Genomic DNA, 20,942 nt, shown 5'->3' on the forward strand with positions numbered 1-20,942 from the left:
CATAGATCAGTGGGGTTCCAGGGAACCCCGGGGGTCAGGGCCCAGCCCCCTGTGTGACTGCTCTCTTGTCTTGCACAGTCTCCAAGCAGGATTATCCCCGGCCCTTCCTGGCTGACTTCAGCGGCTTCTCCTACCTGGAGCTGGAAGGCCTGCATACGTTTGCGCGAGATCTAGGGTCAGTAGGGACAGAAGGGGTGGACGAGGGGGAAGCGTCCCACCAACCCCGTCCAGCCGTTGAGACGCCCCCACCTGACCCCGCGTGACCCCAGGGAGAAGATGGCGCTGGAGGTGGTGTTCCTGGCCCGTGGCCCCAGTGGCTTGCTCCTCTACAATGGGCAGAAGTCAGATGGCAAGGGGGACTTCGTGTCCCTGGCGTTGCATGATCGATTCCTGGAGTTCCGCTATGACCTGGGCAAGGGGGCAGCGGTCATCAGGTGCATCCTCTTGGGTGGGCGTGGGGGTGAGACTGGGGACACTCGGCAGTGTCACTCAGGCTCCTGAGTGGGCAGGCTGGCAGGGCCCAGAGCCCGCTCACGGTACCCCCTCCTCACCAGGAGCAAGGAGCCAGTGGCCCTGGACACCTGGACCAGGGTCTCACTGGAGCGCAGTGGCCGCAAGGGCGCCATGCGTGTCAGTGACGGGCCCCGAGTGCTGGGGGAGTCCCCGGTGAGTGTCCCCGGGGCCATGGACCTCCCACCACCAACACCCCTGCCTCCTTCTTCCTCCTCCTCCCGGGAGGCGTGGCAGCCCCCATCCCACAGCTGGCTCTCACTGAACTGTTTTCTCCCCCGTCTGTCCTGTGCCTCTGTCTGTCTGTCTGTCTTCTTTCTGCCCTCACTGCTCTCTGGCCCTTGCTCTGCAACCCCCACCCTGCTCTTCGGACACCAGAAGTCCCGCAAGGTACTGGTCTCTGCTCTCATCCTGCTCATTCACCTTCTAGAGTAGCCCCTACCCCCACTAAGTCCCCACATCGGCCGTGTTTGTGTGATTAACTGCCTCCTAGGTGGGCTGGCAGGCGAGGGGGGTGGACCACTGCGGGCCAGCGGGGCTGCTGATCTGGGGCTTAGCGTCCCTGTCCCTGCCCAGTGAGCTCCCTCACCCAGCACCTCCCCTCAGGTGCCACACACGGTCCTCAACCTGAAGGAGCCGCTCTATGTCGGAGGGGCTCCTGATTTCAGCAAGCTGGCCCGGGCAGCTGCAGTGTCCTCCGGCTTTGACGGCGTCATCCAGCTGGTGCGTGGGGCTGGGGCAGGGGTGGTGGCGTCGTGAGGAAGGGCCCACCCATCCCAGAGTTGCCTCTGTCCCGGGGCAGGGGCTGCCACGGTAGGGAGGACGCCCGGCAGGACGGAGGTTCTCCACCTCTTATCTCCCTAGGTCTCCCTGAAAGGCCACCAGCTGCTGACCCAGGAGCACGTGCTGCGGGCAGTGGACGTCTCGTCTTTCACACACCACCCTTGTACCCAGGCCTCAGGCCACCCCTGCCTCAATGGGGCCTCCTGCCTCCCTCGGGAGGCCTCCTATGAGTGCCTGTGTCCCGGGGGCTTCTCAGGGCTTCACTGCGAGAAGGGTGAGCGCTGCTTGGCGCTTAGCTGAGGCTGGGTGGGGTGGAGCCCCGCCCGAGGTGACCCTCACCCCGACGATCTCTCAGGGCTGATTGAGAAGTCGGCAGGGGATCTGGATGCCCTAGCCTTCGACGGACAAACCTACGTTGAGTATCTCAATGCCGTGACCGAGAGGTACCGTGCCGCCCGGGAGCTGGGCACCTCCTCTGCCCTCTGTTGTGTGTCAGGTCCTATCTGTGCGTGCTGTGCTGGGTAAGATGCCCAGACCCTCCACAGCCACCCTCAGCTTTGTGGCCAAGAGGGGAAGGCCCAGTGGCCCCCCCCCCCCACCTCCCCCCATCGACTCGGCCACCCACCACCTTCCTCCACCCTCCTTTCTCACCACCTCTGTCTCTTTGTTTCCAAGCGAGCTGACCAATGAGATCCCAGCGTAAGTAGCACCTTGGCCCCCATCCCCGCCTTCACTCTCACCCATTCTCAGTTCCTCATCCATTGGCAGCATGCCCCTTGCCCCACCCCCACTGAGGGCCAGGGCGAAACTTTCCACCCTGGTGGAGGAGAGTGGGGTTGGGCTGCCGTTCGTGCCATGGAAGGGTTGGTTCCCTAGCTTGGCAGCGGGGAGATCCCCATTCCCAGGACCTGTGCTGAAGCCCAGTCACCACGTCCACCCCAGCAGCCACTGCCCTTGACAGAGGGCCCCAGCAGAGCGTGCACGTGTGTGTGTGCGCATCAGAGTACCTGTGTGTCTGAGTATGTGGATGCTCACGGGTCCGTGTGCGGCGTGTGTATGTCACGTGTGTTTGGACAAAGGCCTCTCCCAGGCGGGTGAGCCCTCGGTCTTCATTCCACGCCACCCCATGCCTCACCTGTCCATCTTTGGCCTGGGTCATGCCCGCCAGCCCCACGTGTACCCACGTGTCGCTGCCCCGGCTCTGTGGTGGGAGAGCCGATTCCCCGGGGTCCCGTGTGTCTTCCGTGCGTGCCGGCTCTCGCACTCTCCACTGCTGGGAGGGGGACATGGGGCGGGGCTTCCGGGCCGCCCCACACTACCCCCCACCCCCCGCCTGCGCTGCAGCCTGTCTGTCCCTTGCTCACCTGCTTCCCCTCTCTTCCGGCTTCTAAGTCCTGAAGCTCCGGATTCCGGGGCCTTCCCCAGGTGAGCAGTGACATCCCCACCCCCGCTGTCTGTCCACCTTGCTCCTCTGTCTGTGTGTCTGCCTGTCCGGCCCCCTCCCCTACCGTCCGTCTCTCGGCCTGTCGGTTCCGTGTGGTTGTCCGCCTGCCTGCCTGCCTGCCTGCCCGTCCGGTCTCCCCGGTCTCATCACAGCTGCTGTCATGGCCCTTGCCCTCCCGCCTCCCCCATCCCGTCCCGGGACGCCCTCCTGGAGGCGCTGACCAGCCTTCTGCCCCGCAGTGAGAAGGCAGTGCGCAGCAACCACTTTGAGCTGAGCCTGCGCACAGAGGCCACACAGGGGCTGGTGCTGTGGAGCGGGAAGGCCACAGAGCGGGCTGACTACGTCGCTCTGGCCATCGTGGATGGGCGCCTGCAGCTGACCTACGACTTGGGCTCCCAGCCCGTGGTGCTGCGTTCCACCGTGCCGGTCAACACCAACCGCTGGTTGCGGGTGAGGGCACACAGGTCAGTGAGAAGCCCGGGGCGCGCCAGGAATAGTGGCGGGCACTGCCCGGACTTGCCCAGCCAGGGGCGCGCCCGGTCGCTTGTAGCCAGGGCACAGGCTTGAGGTGGGGGCAGGGCTAACTCACCCGAGGTCACTGCCAGCGATGGGGGGAGGGACCGGAACACACGGGAGAGGCCGTTATGGCCAGGGAACCCCTGATCTGAAAAGAGAGTCCCTGCTCTACCCAGACGCTGTTTGGAGACCTGTCCATACAGCCTGAGCCTGGCCGTCCCTTTAGCAAAGTTTAACCCACAGGAGGCTCCCCTGCGCTAGCCACAGTGTGCACTCCTGGGCATCAGCGCCACCCATTCTGGCCCCCAGGGGGGATGGCAGCGGGCCCGGGGCAGGGCTTCTGGCGAGAGGGATTTGGGGGCTCAGGATCTAGGGGTGGCAGGGTGTGCCCTCTGGAACCACCTGAGGGCCTCACCCCACCACACCCCCAGGGAACAGAGGGAAGGATCCCTCCAGGTGGGCAATGAGGCCCCTGTGACTGGCTCTTCCCCGCTGGGTGCCACACAGCTAGACACAGACGGAGCCCTGTGGCTGGGTGAGTGTTTTGGGGGAGGCCAGGGAAGGGGTACCCAGGGGTCTCAGAATCTGAGGGAAGACCTCATCCCTTGGGGCTGGCAACTCAGTGCCATCTGAGTCACCCATCCAGGACAGCCGACCCGCTGGCTGGGATAGTCCTGTCCCCTCTTGTCTTAGGCCCTGGGCGGTTATGGGGCCAGGAGAAATGCTCCAGCCTCCTGGCCTCGTGGCCCCCCAGGGCACTGACAGGCTTCAGGTAGCTCACCTGTCCTTTTCGGTTACCCGTGGGTCTGTCTGCCGGCTAGCGTCCCAGATTGCCCATTCCCCGCGTCGCAGTCGGGTGGCCTTCCTTCTGTCTTCTTGCAGGTGGCCTGGAGAAGCCGCCCGTGGGCCAGGCCCTGCCCAAAGCCTACAGCACAGGCTTTGTGGGCTGCCTCCGGGATGTCGTGGTGGGCCAGCGCCCACTGCACCTGCTGGGAGATGCCGTCACCAAGCCGGGGCTTCGGGCCTGCGCCGCCCCGTGAAACATACGCCACAGCCCACCAGCCGCCCTGCTGTCGTTATTTTCTATTTTTGTAAACTCGTTGCTTTTTTGATATGGTTTTCTTGCCTGTGTGTTGGCCAGAGGGACTGCTGGACCGGCCTCCCTACCATCCAGACAGACAAGCTACAGAGGCAAACTCTGTGTCAAGGGACTTGCAGGGGGAGGTGGTGCAGGCAGAGAGGGCTTGACTCCGGCGCTAGTCTCAGGACGTTCCTCTCCACCTCAGGCCACTGGGTCCCGGCCCCCCGTGCTGTGCCTCCCCTGCGTGTCCACCGGGCCCGTGTCCCCAGAGCAGGAAGGCGCTGCTGGGGCCTGAGGGGGCCTTTCCTCCTTGCAAGCCCTCAGGGGCCTCCTCGGTTCCCACTGGAGCTGCTCCTGCCCTTGGCGTGTGCGGTAGGCCGGGGCTAGCCTCGAGCGCAGCCTGGCCCCTCCCAGGCCTCCCGTGCCAATACTGTGACTTAGAAGCGATGTTACCGTTGGGGCTACATATCGTACCCTTCCTTCCCGCTATGTCCACCAGTCCCAGAGTGCTGGAGAGCAGCGGCCAAGCCCAGGCCTGGTCAGGGCACCTTGGCCCTTAGTTGGCCTGCCCGTCCGTCCAGCCACCCCGGACGTAGCTGTGTCCCCTCCCTGATACCCCAGGTCCCATGAGGAGTCCTGAGAGGGAGCAGGACCGCTGTTTGATGCGGTTGATGTCCGCGGCCTGCTTGTTTGGGCAGCCGGCATCCCCCTCTCAAGGATGGATGTTCGGGCCTGACCACCCACCTTTGTGCATTGATTTTATTTGACACGTGGAGCGACAGGGCCGTCGTTCTTCCTGTCCTGGCCCGAGGGCGGCTGAGGACTCCACACAGCAAACTCCCTCTCAGGTCCTGGTGTGAGGGTAGTTGTCATTGTCCAAGAATGACCAGGGGTCAGCCGAGTGTCTGACCGAGACCAAGGGGTGGGTGTAGAGGCAGCAGAAAAAACCGCAACGTTACGCCGCGTCCTACCTGTCCCCCCCCACCCTCCCCTCCGTGGGGGTAGCAGCCCCAACACCCCCACATCTGGGACTGTGTCATGTTACTAACTCCGGTCTGTGTCTGTGTCTGTGTCAGTCACCGTGAATTAAAGTCTGAACACTTTAAAAGAATTGCTGGCATCTGTCCACACCAGACACTGTGCCTGGGCCCTGCCTGGCCCGGTGATCACCCACCTGGCTGGCTTCTGTCCCATGGCTTCTCATTCAACTGTATGGTATAGCCCAGGCTGCAAGTTCTCTTCGGAGGCTCTGGATGAAGGGGGGTGCCGTGCACTGGGGATCAGGGCTGGTTTTCACAGAGGGCTGGTTATGATGGGGGTAGGGCCATGGAGGCCAGCCTTGGATGTGACACCTTGCGGGCAGCAACTCCCGTGTGTGCGCGTGTGTGTGCATATTTGCACATGTCATCTACGTGCGTGCGTCTGTGAGCACAGGATGGGAAGGAGGACTGTGAGGAGAGGGGGCAACGGGGTGGAGGGGCAGGGTAGGTGGGGAGGGAAGGAGGAGGGCCTGGGGGTCAGCCAGGGCGGGTGGGTGGGGCAGGCTGCCCTTTCCACTGGCTCAGGAGGGAGGGCAGCCGTTGGCCCCACTGTGAGCCCTAAGCAGGAAGCCTGAGCCATGTTGGTCCTGGGGAGCTGTGACCGACCAGCCCCCCCAGCTGCTGAGAGCCTCTAATGAGGAACGGGAAAAAGGGAGAGTCGAGTGGCTTTCCCTCTGGAACTCCTGACTTTTATTAAAGATAACTAAGTCTTCTTTTTTTGTTTTGCACTAATAGAAAAAAACCCACAATGAATGTAAGAAAAAAAATACCCATACACACAGGACCCGGGTGACCTATTAGCCCTTGGGCATTCACATTTTCATCCGTTATTCTTTCACTGTTTTGTTCAGGAGATGTGTATGGAGTAGATGCTGTGTTCCCATCACCTGGTCACGATAGGGTGAGGAAGCCCTAAACCCCCAGCGCTAGGGAGGGATTGGCAGGTGAGATGGAGGAAAGGAGGGCGGGACTAGCCTGGGGCTCCGTGAAAGTTCCAGGAGGCCTGGCGCTCAGACCCTGGCCTGCGGATGAGCAAGTTGCTGGAGGGAGGGTGTAAAGGCCTGAGGTGGAAAGAGAAAGTGCAGGGCCAGCCCAAATGGCTGGAGGCCACACATGCAGGACCGTGAGGCCAACAGCCAAGCTGGTAGGAACAGGCGAAGATGGACAGACAGATCTCGGGGGGGTTTGAGCCGGCGTTGCTCGGACTTCATGAGAAGGCCTCCTGATGTGTGAGAGAGTGCTGGGTCCCAAGTACTAATAAAAAGAAGAGGGGTGAGGCACCGGGTAGCTCAGTTGGTTGAGTATCTGACTCTTTAACTTTTTTTGAGAGAGAGAAAGTGGGGGGAGGGGCAGAGAGAGGGAGACAGAGAGAGAATCTCAAGCAGGCTCCACACTGTCCTGCTGGAGCCCGCCGAGGGGCTCGAACTCACAAACTGTGAGATCATGACCTGAGCCATAAACAAGAGTTGGACGCTTAACTAACTGAGCCACACAGGTGCCCCCAAGCATCTGACTCTTGATGTCAGCTCAGGTCATGATCCCAGGGTCATGGGATCGAGTCCCACATTGGGCTCCGTCCTGACAGCGCGGAGCCTGCTTGAGATTCTTTCTCTCTTCCGCTGCCCTTCCCCCACACGTGCACGCGTGCTCTCACTCTCGCACTCTCTCTAAAAAAGAGAAGAGAGGGATTTGGGAGGAGAGTGGATAGGCCTGGGCTGGGCTGGGCGGGGGACACTGATGGAGGCCCTAGGGCGCCTGGGTGGGCACCACCCTGATTTCATGTGGAGGGGCCGGGCTTGAGGAGCTGAGAGCCACCTGAATGGAGCCCAGGAAGCCGTGTAGTACCAGGTGGGAGGGGTGCTGAGCCGAAGTCCAGCACATAAGGGAGCAGGTGGACTGCTCTGGGCGTCGAGTGAGGGGAGAAGAGGACCTCACACCAGGAGGTTAAGGAGAAGGTGGGCCGGTGAGGCCGGGAAGACCAAGAGTGTCTGGGAGCTGATGCTTCCAGAAGGAGGGGGCTCTCAGGGTAACTGCTGCTGAGGGTCAGGACCCGCAGGTGGCCAGGTGAGGTGACCTGGGTGAGTGGGAGAGGAGGCATGGTAGCCAGAGCTGGCCTGCTCTCCACATTGGTGCATAGGGATCCAGGAACAGGGGTTGGAAGCTGCAGAAGTTTCCATGCCTTGGTGTACCACTCCTGAAAAGGTGGCAGAGGGGAGTTGAACAGGAGAGGGCCCCAAAATTCCGAACGAGGGAATCTCAAGGTTGAGAGCCCAGATAAATTAGGGTGGTGCTCCCCCGCAAGAGGCTTATGAAAGGTGGTTTGGCCGGTGGGGGCAAGAAACAAGCAGACAGGGGGCAGCTGTAGCAGAAGCAAAGGCTCTGAGGTGAAGGGGGTGTCAGCAACACTTAGGACGTGCGGAGACTGTCTGGTGTGAGTGGCAGAGGTGGAGGGGGGCGAGGGAAGCCCCGTTAGGTAGGAGGGGTTAGAGGAAGATGCGGTTATCTCAGTGGATCCAGTAACCCATCCTCCACCTCAACACTTCAGGGGTCTCCTCCTCTGGCTCCGAGTCCCCTCCCCCCACTCCCCATGAGGGGAGCACATCCCCCCTCCCCCCCCCCATTAAGGAGGCAAGGCAGGAAAGGTCTGCGGGTTCTGGGACACGCGGGGGCCGGGACCGATCCGCTGTCGCAGAGCGGCGGAGGCGGCTGGCCAGGCTGGGGGCCACTCGGACCCCTGCCACCCGGCTCCCTCGTCCTCCGAGCCCGGGACTCCCGCGTGAATCCCCTGGTTCTGAAGTTGGGCGCCGTCGAAAACTTTGGCTTTTATCCCAACTTCTCCCAAGCGCGGAGAGACGTGTGGGCGTGGCGCCTTTAAGGAAGCTCAGGGACTGGGCTCCGAGTGGGCGGGGCTCGGCGTGGGCGGGGCTCCTGGGGGCGGGGCCTTCTTGAAGCGGCCCGAGGGCGCGGCCGCCTGGACCCGCCAAGCGCCCAGCGTGGAGCAGACATGACCTCGCGCAGGTGAGCCGGGGCCGCTAGGTGGCTTGACGCCGCGACCCCTGGAGATGTGCTTCGGGTCCGACGGGCACCGACGGGTTAGCAGTGACAGGTCCCCAGGCCTGACCTCCTGGCGCAGCCTCTCTCCACTGCCAGGCCCTTGAGGCTGGGCCTCACCCGGGCAAATGAAAGGACTCTTTCTTAATGGGAGGTGAGGGGCTGGGCCTGGGTGAAGGTCAGAGGTACCCTAACTCTAGGGAACAGAGTATGCCCTGCAGGTGGTGGGTAACAGTGGTTGGAGCCTAGAGTGGGCGGCAGGTGTAGACTCTGCCCAGCTCCTGGCTCTGTTTGGGCCATCGGAGCTGTTTTCTGCCAGGTGGGGGTTACCTCTTCCTTCCCCAGGCCTGAAACCCAGGGCAGTAGCACTGAGGGGTCCCGCAGGGTCTAGTTGCCCCTGCTCTAGACTCGGTCCCTTGACCCTGCCTAGCTGTAAGGACCAGCTCCCCCTGGACAGGCTCGTCTTTGCTCTAGACCCTCCTGGGGCCGGGTTTAGGGGGCAACCTTCGCAGAAGGGATTCGAGAGCCTGAGCGGCCGCAGGTCAAGCCAGCTTCCTGCCTCCGTGGAGAGGGAAAATGGGAAATGTGACAGGAACTGGGCACTTCCTGCCCTTTCTGCTGGATCCCTGCTATCTGGATGTGTGCACACACGCATGTGAGCTCAGACTCTAGCGTGCATGTGGATGTGAGTGGGGGGTCATACGGGTGTGAAACACATATCACTAGGGGCTGGGTGAGGCCAGAGGTCACAGGAGGGGTCGTGCTAGGACGCTGCGTGACTCCCTAGATCAATGAGGGGCTGGACAAGGTCTGGGCTTCAGGGTCCAAGGGTATCTCTCTGCCTGAGCAAGATCCTTAGCCCAAGGCGGACGCCACTGCCTCCCCACAGCTCCCACCAGCAGTGCCTCAGTGATGAGGGTCCCGGGATCCCTATGAGGGATGTGGTTAGGAAGCAGCCAGGCACAGAGGCCTCCATCAAGGTCATAGGCTCAGGAGTAGTGGAAATCGGAACGTGTCAGCTCCAAAGCTCTGTGATAATAGCCCCAATTGAGGGAGGAGGAGGTTTTGAGGTCTGGTTGGAATGACCTCTCAGACTCACCTCAGCCTCACTCTTAATTGTTCTCCAGGCAAGTTCTGGTGCTCAGAGAAGGCCCAGTCTGTGTCACATGCCTGTGACCTTGCTCCAGCCTGGGAAAGCCCCGAGTAGGGCTCTGCCCGCCCTTGCCAACCCCTGTCTGCCCCACCCTGTGGCAACCATCTGGATTGTCACTCCTCTGGCCCCTGGGCCCCTTACACACCCCTGTCAGGCCTGGGCAGGTCTGACTAAAAGCCATGTAAGATCTATCCCCCTGTGCCCAACTCCACCTCGTGTCCCCTTCCAGTCACCCTCTGGCTTGTGAGCCAATGGGCGCCTCTGTCAGCTCTGCTCACTCAGGGGCCTCTAGTGCTGTGGGGAGAACTGGGTGCAGGTACATTGGTACTGATGCCTGGGAGGGGGCTGGATCCTACAGTGGGGTGGGGGGCCTGCTACACTCCTCAGGCTTACCCTCTGTTCCGGGAGTTGGAGAAGAAGGTGCATCTCTGGTTAATTTAGTTCTATATAGACAGGGTGGACCTTGGTTCAGTTTCCTCCTGGACCAGAAGGGTCAGGGTCTGCGGATGGGGCGCTGGGAGCAGGGAGAAGGAGAAGGATTATTGCCTGTGCTCTGGGGTCCTGAGGCCTGCAATTCTAACCCAGAATCCTCCTCCACTGGCCTGTGTATTCCCCACCATCACGACAGCATCTGCCCTGCAGGAGTGTCCAGCCGCCGTAACGTGTGTGTAGGCGTGTTGACAGGCTGTTCGTGTGCCTTCCAGGGTTCCGAGGTTGGAGCAAGGCCACACAGGGAGCCAGACCAGCCAGTGCCCTGTCTGGGTTCAGGCTGATCCGTTGGGTGACACGGGCTGTCCCTGGGCTCCAGAGCACTGACAGGGCTCAGCTGGGCCTTGAGGAGTCCGAGCCATTAGACCTGTTGGGAGCCCAGTATGCCTTGCTCACCCTGCTTGCCCCCCTTCCCTGGGCCTGCAAGGACATGTCACCAGGGCAGAGCTGAGTCACTGACCCATCACAGAGCAGGGAGCGCTTTGGCACAGAGGTGACCCTGGGCCCTGGCACAGAGAGGGTATGGGACTCGGAGGTGGGGACCTGTAGCCTCCCCACCTCCCCCTCCCCCTCAGCCAGGGGCAGCAAGCCTCCTGGCCTCCCGGGCGTCAGCTCCACCTCGAGGCTTGGTTGGGGGGATGTGAGGCCCTGCCTCAGCCTGGGATTCTGGAGGGCGGTGGTGTGAGTGGCTGCAACCTCTCAGGACGCCCCACCCCTGGAGATTTCCACCTGATATACCCAGCGGCAGTTTGTGGGGAGGAGAGGGCAGTGGAAAGTATGACTGAGAGTCCCTGGAAGGACAACAAGGTACCCTGCACCCCTCTCTGTGGCTTTGACTCTGGGCCTCCACCCTCCACCCCTGTCCCCACACTCTGGGCATTGCCCATCTTGGACTGGAATCTGAGGCTGCTGTGGCCAGGGGGAGGGGGCGTCTGGGCACAGGACGTGGTTCAGCAGAGTAGGTGGCCCAGGGTGGAGGGGTGGTTGGAAGCGTTCTTCCGGGTTCGGGTCCCCCCCGCCTCCACGGTAACTCATCACGGGTCCAGCGACAGCACAAAGCCATTGCCCTCTTCCTGGTGGCCTCCACTCTCCTGTGATGGGCCCTGGAGGTCACCATGTGGCATCTCCTCTTCTAGGAAGCCTTCCCTGGCAGCCTCACCTGCTGGACCCCTTGACCAAAAATTGCCTCCAGGTCTGGCTCCCCTACAAACCCGTGTCAGGGAGAACTCAAAACGCAATGCTCAGAATGTGCTCAGGACGTGCCTGGACAGCGGTAACCCCCATTCCCCAGGGAGCGTGAAAACAGGAGTGTTGCTCAGGCTGGGTGGCCCCAGGCAGGTCACCTGAGCTCCCAGGCCTCTCTGAACCAACACATGGACCCTGGGGAGCCATCGAGGTCAGAACTGAGCCTGCCCTCAGTGAAGACAAGGCTGACACAAAAGTGTGGAGGTGCCCGTGGGCTGTTAACAGATGTCCTGTGTAGAAGGTAGGACAGCGGTGGGGGCTGCAGTAAAATGCAGAGACAGACGGTGAGCCGTGCCCAGCAGGGGTGGTTGGTTCTGGGAGCGTTTGCAAGGTAGGACAAGAGGGCTCTGGGGAAGAGAGCACGGAGGGGCTGCGGGTTGGTGACCTGAGCTGTGAGGGGTGGCGGCTCCCTTCACTGAGTGAGGACCATGTAAAGGAACAGGGGCTTGTGGGCATGGCCAGGAGTTTTCAGTTTTGCAAATGTTAAGGTAGAAATGTTGCTACGCTTCCAAGTAGAGATGCCGAGGGGAGAAGTACCTATGAGCCCAGGTGGGGCCGGAGGTGTAGAAGGCGCACAGATGCGTAGGCACACGCAGGGCACAGGTGGGGAGCTCTGACATTGACAGGTCAGAAAGAGGAGGGCCCGGCAAAGGGTCCTGGCCAGGTGAGGCAGAAAACCAGGGGGGAGCGGAGAACAGGTTTCTAGAAGGAGGCAGGGTGCCTGTGTCGGTCAAATGCTGCTGAGGACTGAGGCCCGACCACAGGTCCCCGAGCCCGATGGGCACCCTCAATGCTGAGGTCTCAGTAGGGCTGGAGGGCGAACAGGTCTGTGAGGACTCGGGCAAGGGCGGACAGTGGAGAGCAGCACAGAGCAAGGGAAGTATCTCCTACCACTGTCAGTGGTCTCTGGGGCCACACGTGGCCCTCAGCAGTGAAATGTGGCCGTGGGACTGAGGAACCAGGTCTTGACTTTGCTGAATTTTCATTCATTTACATTCACATTTCAGCGTGCCGTAGGCTGCTGTGCTGGGCACGCCCGTGCCAACTGTGCACACAGATAGCTCCTTGGAGGCGTCAGGACAGGCCCTGAAGGCAGGAGTGAAAGGAAGCCTGATGGACGAGAAGAGCCTGGAGGAGAAGGGTCCTGCAGCTTTAGACACACGGTCTCATTTCCACTGTAGAAAAGCCTCCACAGGCCAGGACCATCGTGCTCCTATTGTTGGGTCAGATCTAAACCTGGGCCAGAAAGTCCTGCCGTAACAGGGAAGCAAAAGCTATGAGGGCAAAGAACACAGCAGCTCTGACCCTGGACACGGGCTTCTGCACAGCCCTGAGCGAGGGCCCTCCTGGCCTGTCCCCCACTTCATGGCAGAGGCTGTGGAGGAGGACAGTCCCGGGAGGCAGGGCGGGGGGCAGGGGCGGGGTCCCTCTCAGCCTACACTCCCCCCTCACCTCTAGGCCTTTACCAACACCTGCCTCAGTCTGTATCGGGCCCCACGGTTGGCAGAAGGAAGACAGCTCCTGACCTGACCTGCAGCTGCCCAGGCCCTTCTCTCAAGTGAAGCCCATCCATCCACCCGTGCCCCCACCATTTACGTATTCATTCACTTCTTTTTTTTTAATTTTTTAAAATGTTTATTTATTTTTGAGAGACCGAGCACGAGTGGGGGAGGGGCAGAGAGAGGGAGACACAGAATCCGAAACAGCCCCCAGGTTCTGAGCTGTCGGCACAGAGCCCGACGCAGGGCTCGAACTCATGAACCGAACCATGAGATCGTGACCTGAGCCGAAGTCGGACGCTCAACCGACTGAGCCACCCAGGCGCCCCACGTGTTCATTCGCTTCTTAATTCAAGTACAGTCACGAATACCCAGGCACTGTTTTCGCCCCTGGGATACAGCACTGCACGGAACAGTTTCCGCCCTTTGGAGCTTAAATCCTTAAGTGGGAGATAGACAGCAAACCAATAAATGTATCATGTGTCAGAAGGTGACAAAAACTATGAAGAAAGATAAAGCAGAGTAAAATAAGGGATGAGAAATGAGAGGAGTCCTCAGCCATAGGGAGGTGGGCCAAGGGAGCAGAGAACAGCTGGTCTAAAGGCCCTGTGGTCAATGACCTCACGTGAGTGAGGAACTAGGGCTGGGGAGAGGGGTCAGGGTGGAAGGTAGACCTGAGCCTGTAGGCTGTGCTTTTGTTCTGGGGCGGGGGACAAGGGTGGTTGGGAGGGCTGACTAAGCGACTCACACATTATGGCGGGGTTCCTGGGGCTGCGGCCGGTGCCCCTTGGGAGAGGGCGGTAGCCAACACCACCCCGGAAGGGGTGGAGCGAACAGGGTCTGTTGATGGGCTCTGAGGGCGGGAAGGAAGCCCTGGGTGACACTGGAGCACCCAAGTGCCTTTGGCCTAGCTGGGATGCCCTGGCAAGGCCGGAGGGACCAGACGCAGAGTTTGAGGCGAGGTTCCTAGTGGTAGCTGTGTGCAGGTGCTGGAGGGTGTCTGTTCCACCCCACCCCAGCTGCAGGGGTCTGCCCAGTTGTGTCCCCAGGACCCCATAGCCCCACCTCCTTCCACACAGGCCTCAGGCCCTGTGGTCATTACCCATGCGGGTTTCGAGCAGGGGGGCCAAAACAGGCACCATGGGTGGAGGTTGGATGTGGGCCGGGATTTTGGGGGGCGGGGGGGCCGGAGTGTTAGTGTCACCCCAGCTCTCTGGGATCACCGACTTGTGGTCCTCGTGCCAGGTGGTTTCACCCCAACATCAGTGGAGTTGAAGCAGAGAGGCTGCTCCTGTCCAGGGGCCAGCACGGGAGCTTCCTGGCAAGACCCAGCAAGAGCTGCCCAGGGGCCTTCACACTGTCTGTCAGGTGGGTGAAGGTGGGTGGGTGCTACGGCCAGGTGTGAAGGGGCCTGAGGCTCCAGGAGCCTCAGCCGTCTGAACACCCTCAGCTGGGGGACAGGTGGGGATCAGTCTCCCTCTCTTCCCAGAGGGGTGTTGGGCATCATCCTGGGCAGTAAGGATCCCTGCTGGGGGCTGGACATCCAAGAATCCGGGTCTGGTCGGGGGGTGGGAGCCAACGGTTTGGCAAGGGGTGGGTGGAAGTCTGGCATTCCTGACCAGACGGCTTCTGAGCAGGAGGGAGTCATTTAGAAGGGCCCGGTGAGGTAGAGAGTTGTCAGGACCTCCCTCCTGCCCTCTGAGGGGTCTCGCGTGCTGGACAGGGGCCTCGGTGGCCCTGATTATGATCCCGTGTCCTGGGGATGCTCGCAAATGCTGCCCACAGGGGGTCTGGCTGGAGGCCATGAAAGGGCCACTGCGTAGGGAGGAGGAATGGGAAAGGGCTGCAACCAGCAGAGTGGTGATCAGGGCAGGGGGTGGCTTCCAGAGGCCTCTAGATGTTTCCAGTTTCTCTGTTAAAACTGAGGCAGCAGGCGTCATGATGCCAGCCCTCAGGATGGACTTCCTCCACCTCGGAGAGACCGAGGTTCTCCCTCCAGGGGCTTCCCTGATAGCATCACATGCTGTGACCCTGGGGAAGCCATCTTGAGGGCCCTGTCCCCAGTCAGCTGGAGCCCCTAGGCAGGTGGTCTGGGGTGAGGCAGAGCCCCTTGCGGAGGGCTGCTTTAGCATCTGCCTCCAGGCCAAGGGAGAATCAGGCCTATGGTCTGCAAGCCCAGTCCTGACTGCACGGTGGGGAGGAGGCAGCGGGGGGTGGGGTGTCCACCCCCCATGGTGGGGCCCCCACCCTAGCTGGACACGGAGGGGCCTGTCCTTGGCTGTTCCTGATGGAGGAAGAGCACACAGGCAGAGATGTCAGGGCTGGAAAAGCTCAGGGACTGTTCTGGAAACTGAGGGCGGAGATGGGAAGAAGGGGGTTGTGGGGACAGACCCCCCCCCCCCCCACAGCAGTGATTGGTGCGCCCACCCTTCCAGGCGCCATGATGAGGTGACACACATCAAGATCCAAAACACGGGCGACTACTATGGCCTCTACGGAGGGGAGAAGTTTGCGACGCTGGCCGAGCTGGTGCAGCACCACACAGGCCAGCACGGGGGGCTGCTCCGCGAGCGTAGCGGGGCCCCCGTCGAGCTCCGGCACCCACTGGGCTGCCGGGACCCCACATCTGAGCGGTGAGCGGCAGGCATCTGCATGTTTGTGAACGTGTGCATGTCCGAGGAGCGCGGGGTGTGCTGCGCATGGCCCCCGGGCGTCCTCTGCCCTCCACGGCTCAGGCTCAGGCTTGGGCACAGCTGCAGCAAAGTTGAGGGAGTGTCCCCTGGGGTTCTGGGCACTCGCTGCAGGGGTGGGAGTGTACAGCAGGAGCCCTGTAGCCAGTCTTGTACCTTCCCTCTGGCTGGTGACTCACGTGGGCAGTTTTCTCCAGCCTCAGTTTCCCTGCCTGCCCTGCTGAGGCCTGAAGAGGCTGCATCTGCCAGGGAGGGGGCATGGAGCGGGTCTGGGAAGGTGGCCCTGCCCCTCCTTGCTGGGGACCAGGCTGCCACCTGGTGGCCACCCTGGGCCCCGCAGAGCCCACCTGTCTTGACTCCTGCCTTCTCCTGGGTAGGGTGAGAGTCAGAGAGCTGGGCAGGGCAGGTGTACCGCCGGGGCCCTTGAAGTCTGAGTGGGTCTGTCTGTCCCTGTGTCTGTGTCCTGGCTTGGAGCCTTCTGGCTGCAGGTGGGTCCGTGTCCCCCCACCTGGCCAGGCCATGGCCTCCGGTCTCACCTGCACTGCTTCCCACCTCCACCTGGGCCAGGTGGTACCATGGGCACCTGTCTGGACAGGAGGCCGAGCAGCTGCTGATGGAAAAAGGATGTCCGGGCACCTTCCTGGTGCGGGAGAGTCGGAGCAAACCCGGGGACTTCGTGCTGTCGGTGCTCACGCAGCCGCTGGACAAGGCAGACCGCCGGCCGCGGGTCACACACATCATGATCCGCTTCGAGGTGGGAGGTGGCAGCAGGGGTGAGGTAGGGCTGTGACTCTGGAGGCGGGCAGCGGCCGGGCCCCTCACTGCCGCCCCTACAGCCAGACGGCACGTATGACGTGGGAGGTGGGGAACGGTTCGACACTCTCAGAGGCCTGGTGGAGTGCTACAAGAAGAACCCCATGGTGGAGAAGTCGGGGGTCGTGGTGCACCTCAAGCAGGTACGCCCCAAGGCACATGACCCTTAGGATCCGGAGCGAGCTGCACCCCTGGGGTGGGAGGGCCCCAGGGGCAGTGGTGCCCAGGAAAAAGGATGCTAGCCAGTGCCGAGGGCAGGGTGGCCAATCTGGGGCCAGAGCAGCCGCCCCTGGGGGGCGCTGTGGGGTCCGCTGGACCCTGCTAAGCCTGGACGCAGGCCTCTCCGTGCCAGCCCCTCAAGGCCACGAGGATCAATGCCGCAAGCATCGAGAGCCGAGTACAGGAGCTCACCAGGGCCACTGACGCCGGCGAGAAGGCCAAGCAGGGCTTCTGGGAGGAGTTTGAGGTGCCCGCCCCTCTCCCCACCGCCCACTCTCCCACGGACTCCCGTCCTTTGGTGCTGGGGTGAGGGCCAGCAGAGGGGAGGTAGGTCAGTCACTGAAGGCTCTGGGGGAGGGTGGGGCAGCAGGCTGAAGCTTCTGCCCCCCCCCCCCCCCCCCCCGCCCAGATGCTGCAGCAGCAGGAATGCCAGCTCCTGTATCCCCGGAAGGAGGGACAGCGGCTGGAGAACAAAGCCAAGAATCGCTACAAGAACATCCTTCCATGTGAGGGCCGGGGGCGGGGGCTTCGTTGGGGGCCAGAGCTCCATCCACTCCATGGGGGGCCCATCTGGCAAGGAGGGGCCCTGGGGAGGTTGAGGCCGGATGTCACCTCCCACCACCGGTGTGACTTTTTCCCTCTTGCACATTCAGGGCTCCTTCCTCCCTCCTCCTGCTCACCATGGGGTCAGCAGGCAAGGAGGCAGGTGGGTCCGTTCCTCCCCCCACCCCCCCCCCGGAGACCCGAGCAGTATCTTCCCCTTCCCAGTTGATACCACCCGTGTCACCCTGCATGACGTGGACGACAGCGTGCCTGGAGCCAACTACATCAACGCCAACTACATCAGGGTGGGTGTGCGAGAGACAGGTGTGTGTGGCCGGCTGTGTGCGCAGTCTTGCATGGATCCGACAGACATCTTGAGCCACGTGTGGACACGCCAGTCACCCCATCCCCCTATTATGAACCCAGAGCTCTTTCTGGCGGGCCCAGGAACGATCCATGGACCCTGACAGGACAGTAGACGTTGTTGGAGAGGGACTGTGGTGGTTTCCAAGGAGTCCTCAGAGTGGGCCGGACTAAATATTGGTCCTAAGCTCCTCCCTCACCTAGGGCAGGAGGGGCTGTGTGTGAGCCACCTGCTGCTAATTTGCACATCGTTTGCATAGACTTGCATCGTCCTCTGGCACTTTAAATCCTGGAAACTGCAGACACCTGGCCCCCATCCCCTTACAGAGTGATCCAGAAGAGAAGCCAGGCCACGGACAGGGTAAGGTATACATCGCTACCCAGGGCTGTCTGCAGACCACAGTGGCGGCCTTCTGGGCGATGGTGCACCAGGAGAACACACGTGTCATTGTCATGGCCACAAGGGAGGTGGAGCAAGGCCGGGTATGAGCTTGGGTTTGACAGCCCTGTCCCCCCCCATGTGTTCGTGTGGTGGCCGGCCCAGCCCCTCTTCTCCTGCAGCCTTTGGGAAGCTGGGGGGAGCGGCGGACGACTCTGGAAAGCCCCTGCGGATGCATGTGCGTGCATGAGTCCCCACAGGGCACAGGGGCAAGGGCGCAGGTGGCCTTCCAGCACAGCTGCTGCAATGCACCCTCCCTCCCAGAACAAATGTTTCCGGTATTGGCCAGAGCTGCATGGCCGCCAAGAACATGGCCGTGTGTGTGTCTGCAACTTGGCTGAGTACCAGGCCCAGGGCTACTGTGTGCGGGAACTGCAGGTGTGGCGGCCAGATCAGGTGAGCCTAGAGGGCCACAAGATATGCAGGGCCAGGGTCACAGTGGTCAGGAAGTCCCCAGGTCTGTGCTGGGGGTGAGCCCTGTGCTGGGAGAGAAAACCCACCCACCCATGTGGCTCCAGGCAAGCCCATTGGCCTTGGGGGTATTCATATCCCTCAACCCAGCGGGCACAGTCCTGGCCTGGGCTCTACTGGGCAGCGTTCACAGGCAGGCCACAATCTCAACCTTAGGCCGCTGGTCCCAGGTGTCCGACTCCAGGGTGGCCTCACACCCACACCGCCTCGCCCTCCCCAGTCTTTCCCTGCGCCAACTGAGCAGGTTCAGTGCCCTTCATATGCCAGCGGTACCTATTTTCGTGTCAGGCACAGATCCCTTCCCATGGCCCACCCCGTCCCTTATGTCTAACCATCCCTTTGGTTCTTCCCAAATGGAGGTCGTTGTCCCTGAAACTTGCTCCCTCACCCCATCACACCCTCTTCCTTCCCCTAGGGGCCTGAGCCACCTGGGGCCATCTGAGGGCCCCCACGCCCTGAATTCCCTATTTCCCTCCCAAGCCTTTCTGCTCAGCCTTGACCCTGCTGGTCACTCCTTATGGCAATCCCCGCCTCCTCCCAGCTCATGCCCTGGGGGTGCGGAGGTCACAGCAGTGCCACTCTGACCCTGTGGCCCAGCCCCACCTGGGAACTGCCCATTCTGGCCTGGCTGGCACTCACCAGCCCGCCCTGCCCAGGGGGAGCCACGGCGCACAGTGAAGCACTACCAGTACCTCAGCTGGCCAGACCACGGGGTCCCGGCCGAGCCGGCCGGCGTCCTCGACTTCCTGGACCGAGTGAACACGGCACAGAGCAGCATGCCAGGGGCCGGACCCATGGTGGTGCATTGCAGGTGCGATCGGGGATGGGGTGGGCGGGCAACGCAGGTGCACCCCGAGGCGGGGCCGCGGCCTTCTCCCCTAAACTCTTCCCAGGCCTCCTGCTCCGTCCCCACAGCGCCGGCATCGGACGCACTGGCACCATCATCGTGATTGACATCCTGGTGGACAGCATCCGCAGGCGGGGTGAGCCGCGCGGCCCCTTCCCGCAGGCCAGCCCCTCCTATCGAGGCCCTCTCCTCCCGGCTACCCCGCCTCCCCGGCGCCGGCCCCGCCCCCCGTCTACCCCGCCGCCCCCCCCCCCCCCCCCGCCCCGTTCCGCCCTGAGCGCGCTCGTGCCCAGGTCTGGACTGCGACATCGATGTGCCCAAGACGATCCAGCTGGTGCGACGGCAGCGCTCGGGGATGGTGCAGACCGAGGCGCAGTACAAGTTCGTGTACCTGGCGCTGCAGCGGTACATCCAGGACGAGCAGCTGCGTCTGCGCGAGCAGGTGGGGGCGGGGCCGGGCTGGGGCGGGGCCTGCGCCGACCGCACCCTGGTGACCGGCGGGTGTCCCCCCACCCCACCCTCACCCCGACCCCCCCCCTCCCCCCCCCGCGCCAGCCGCCAGAAGAGCACGACCATCTGAACGCGGGCCTCGCGTCGGCAGACCCGGGCCGCAGCCCTGGGCCCGCGTCGTCCCGGGCACCGGCGGCGTGAGTGGGGCCGTCAGGGCGCGGGCCCGGGGCCCGGGGTGGGGGCGGGACGGCGTAGTCTCCGGGAGTGGGCAGGCCGTGGGGGGACGGGATCCCGCGCGCCTGCGCCGCCGGCCGAACCCTCTCTCCGCCCGCAGGACCCCAGAGGGCCTGCGGGGGGCCTCGGGCGGTGACGGTCTTCGAGGGCGCCGCCCCCCCACCCCCCCACCCCCCAGGGCCCGGAGCCGCGGCTGGAGGCGGGAGCCAGCAAGACACACTCCTCAAAAGACTGTGCACAGCCCTGTACAGCCCGGAGCTTGTCCCTGAGTGCTGGGGGAGGGGTCCTGGAACCCTCAGACCCTCCCTGGCCTGGGCCTGGATGCCTAGAAATGGGGAGGGGCAGTCGGGAGCCCCGAGTGCCCCTGCCCTTTCTGGGGCTCCCAGGTGAGGGAAGAGGGGGGAGCAGGGCTTCAGGGCAGTGGTTTGTCACTCACCGGGGGGCCACCAGTCACCACCCGCACAGCACAGTGACCAGTGCGACCCCACGTGTGCCACGTTTGAGTGTCGGCCTGTATGTGTGACGTGAGTCACCGGCGAGCAAGTGGCCAGTCTGTGCTTGACGGGACTGTAGCCGTTGGTGTTGTGCCTAGCTCCCCTGTACCCCAGCCACCCCCCTTCAGAGCTGGTCTTCGGCCCGACCCACAGCACAGGTTACATGTGGAAAATGCTTCATCAGGGAACGTGCGAGATGCCCGTGTGAGTGCGTGTGCGACGTCACGTGCCTGGCGTGGGTCTCACGTGTGGACTGGTGTGTGTGACGGGTGTGATGTCGCCCGCATGTAGTCTGTGGCCACACCCTCCCATCTCGGAACGCCCTGTGGCTTTGTGGGACCCTCAATAAAATGCCTCGTTCTCAGTTCCGCGTCTTCGTTGGGGTCTGGGGCCCAGCCTCTCGAGGGTCTCCCTGAGCACCCTCCCTATCCCAGGCCGGCCAGAAACCCCGCTGGTTGGAACAGGAAGTCCTGGGCTTTGGGGCGAGGGGTGAGGAGTCTGAGGCCTGGCGAGCCGGAACCAGCCTGGCCTCTCTTCGCCGTGCTAACTGGCGGTGTGGGATTCCTGG

The 20,942-nt window shown here is 62.7% G+C and overlaps 2 protein-coding genes across 12 annotated transcripts in view; both read left to right on the forward strand.

Moving 5' to 3' along the window:
* Nucleotides 1-5,445, forward strand: part of AGRN (agrin) — a 34,601-nt gene extending 29,156 nt beyond the window's left edge. For 4 of the 10 annotated variants that reach the window (XM_045475178.1, XM_045475180.1, XM_045475185.1 and 1 more), the window contains 12 exons: nucleotides 79-175; nucleotides 270-434; nucleotides 555-666; nucleotides 889-900; nucleotides 1,117-1,233; nucleotides 1,375-1,567; nucleotides 1,649-1,736; nucleotides 1,969-1,992; nucleotides 2,686-2,718; nucleotides 2,977-3,201; nucleotides 3,685-3,788; nucleotides 4,136-5,445. In XM_045475178.1, the coding sequence (XP_045331134.1) occupies nucleotides 79-175; nucleotides 270-434; nucleotides 555-666; nucleotides 889-900; nucleotides 1,117-1,233; nucleotides 1,375-1,567; nucleotides 1,649-1,736; nucleotides 1,969-1,992; nucleotides 2,686-2,718; nucleotides 2,977-3,201; nucleotides 3,685-3,788; nucleotides 4,136-4,293 (1,328 nt within the window). In that variant the 3' untranslated portion in view covers nucleotides 4,294-5,445. The remainder of the gene's footprint in view (nucleotides 1-78; nucleotides 176-269; nucleotides 435-554; nucleotides 667-888; nucleotides 901-1,116; nucleotides 1,234-1,374; nucleotides 1,568-1,648; nucleotides 1,737-1,968; nucleotides 1,993-2,685; nucleotides 2,719-2,976; nucleotides 3,202-3,684; nucleotides 3,789-4,135) is intronic. The other 6 variants (XM_045475182.1, XM_045475187.1, XM_045475183.1 and 3 more) reach the window with 4 other exon arrangements.
* Nucleotides 5,446-8,319: 2,874 nt separating this feature from the next.
* Nucleotides 8,320-20,738, forward strand: LOC123596990 (tyrosine-protein phosphatase non-receptor type 11-like). 2 transcript variants are annotated; one of them, XM_045475189.1, is made up of 15 exons: nucleotides 8,320-8,392; nucleotides 14,057-14,179; nucleotides 15,247-15,444; nucleotides 16,069-16,255; nucleotides 16,338-16,457; nucleotides 16,667-16,780; nucleotides 16,943-17,039; nucleotides 17,302-17,381; nucleotides 17,767-17,922; nucleotides 18,143-18,274; nucleotides 19,006-19,160; nucleotides 19,265-19,332; nucleotides 19,490-19,638; nucleotides 19,752-19,843; nucleotides 19,981-20,738. In XM_045475189.1, the coding sequence occupies exons 1-15, from the start codon at nucleotides 8,379-8,381 to the stop codon at nucleotides 20,147-20,149; spliced, it is 1,854 nt and encodes a 617-aa protein (XP_045331145.1). In that variant the 5' UTR covers nucleotides 8,320-8,378; the 3' UTR covers nucleotides 20,150-20,738. The 2 variants fall into 2 exon arrangements, with proteins under 2 accessions (XP_045331145.1, XP_045331146.1); XM_045475190.1 differs by lacking the exon at nucleotides 16,667-16,780.
* The last annotated feature ends 204 nt before the right edge of the window (nucleotides 20,739-20,942 follow it).

Source organism: Leopardus geoffroyi, chromosome C1, assembly GCF_018350155.1.
Source record: "Leopardus geoffroyi isolate Oge1 chromosome C1, O.geoffroyi_Oge1_pat1.0, whole genome shotgun sequence".
NCBI lineage: Eukaryota > Metazoa > Chordata > Mammalia > Carnivora > Felidae > Leopardus > Leopardus geoffroyi.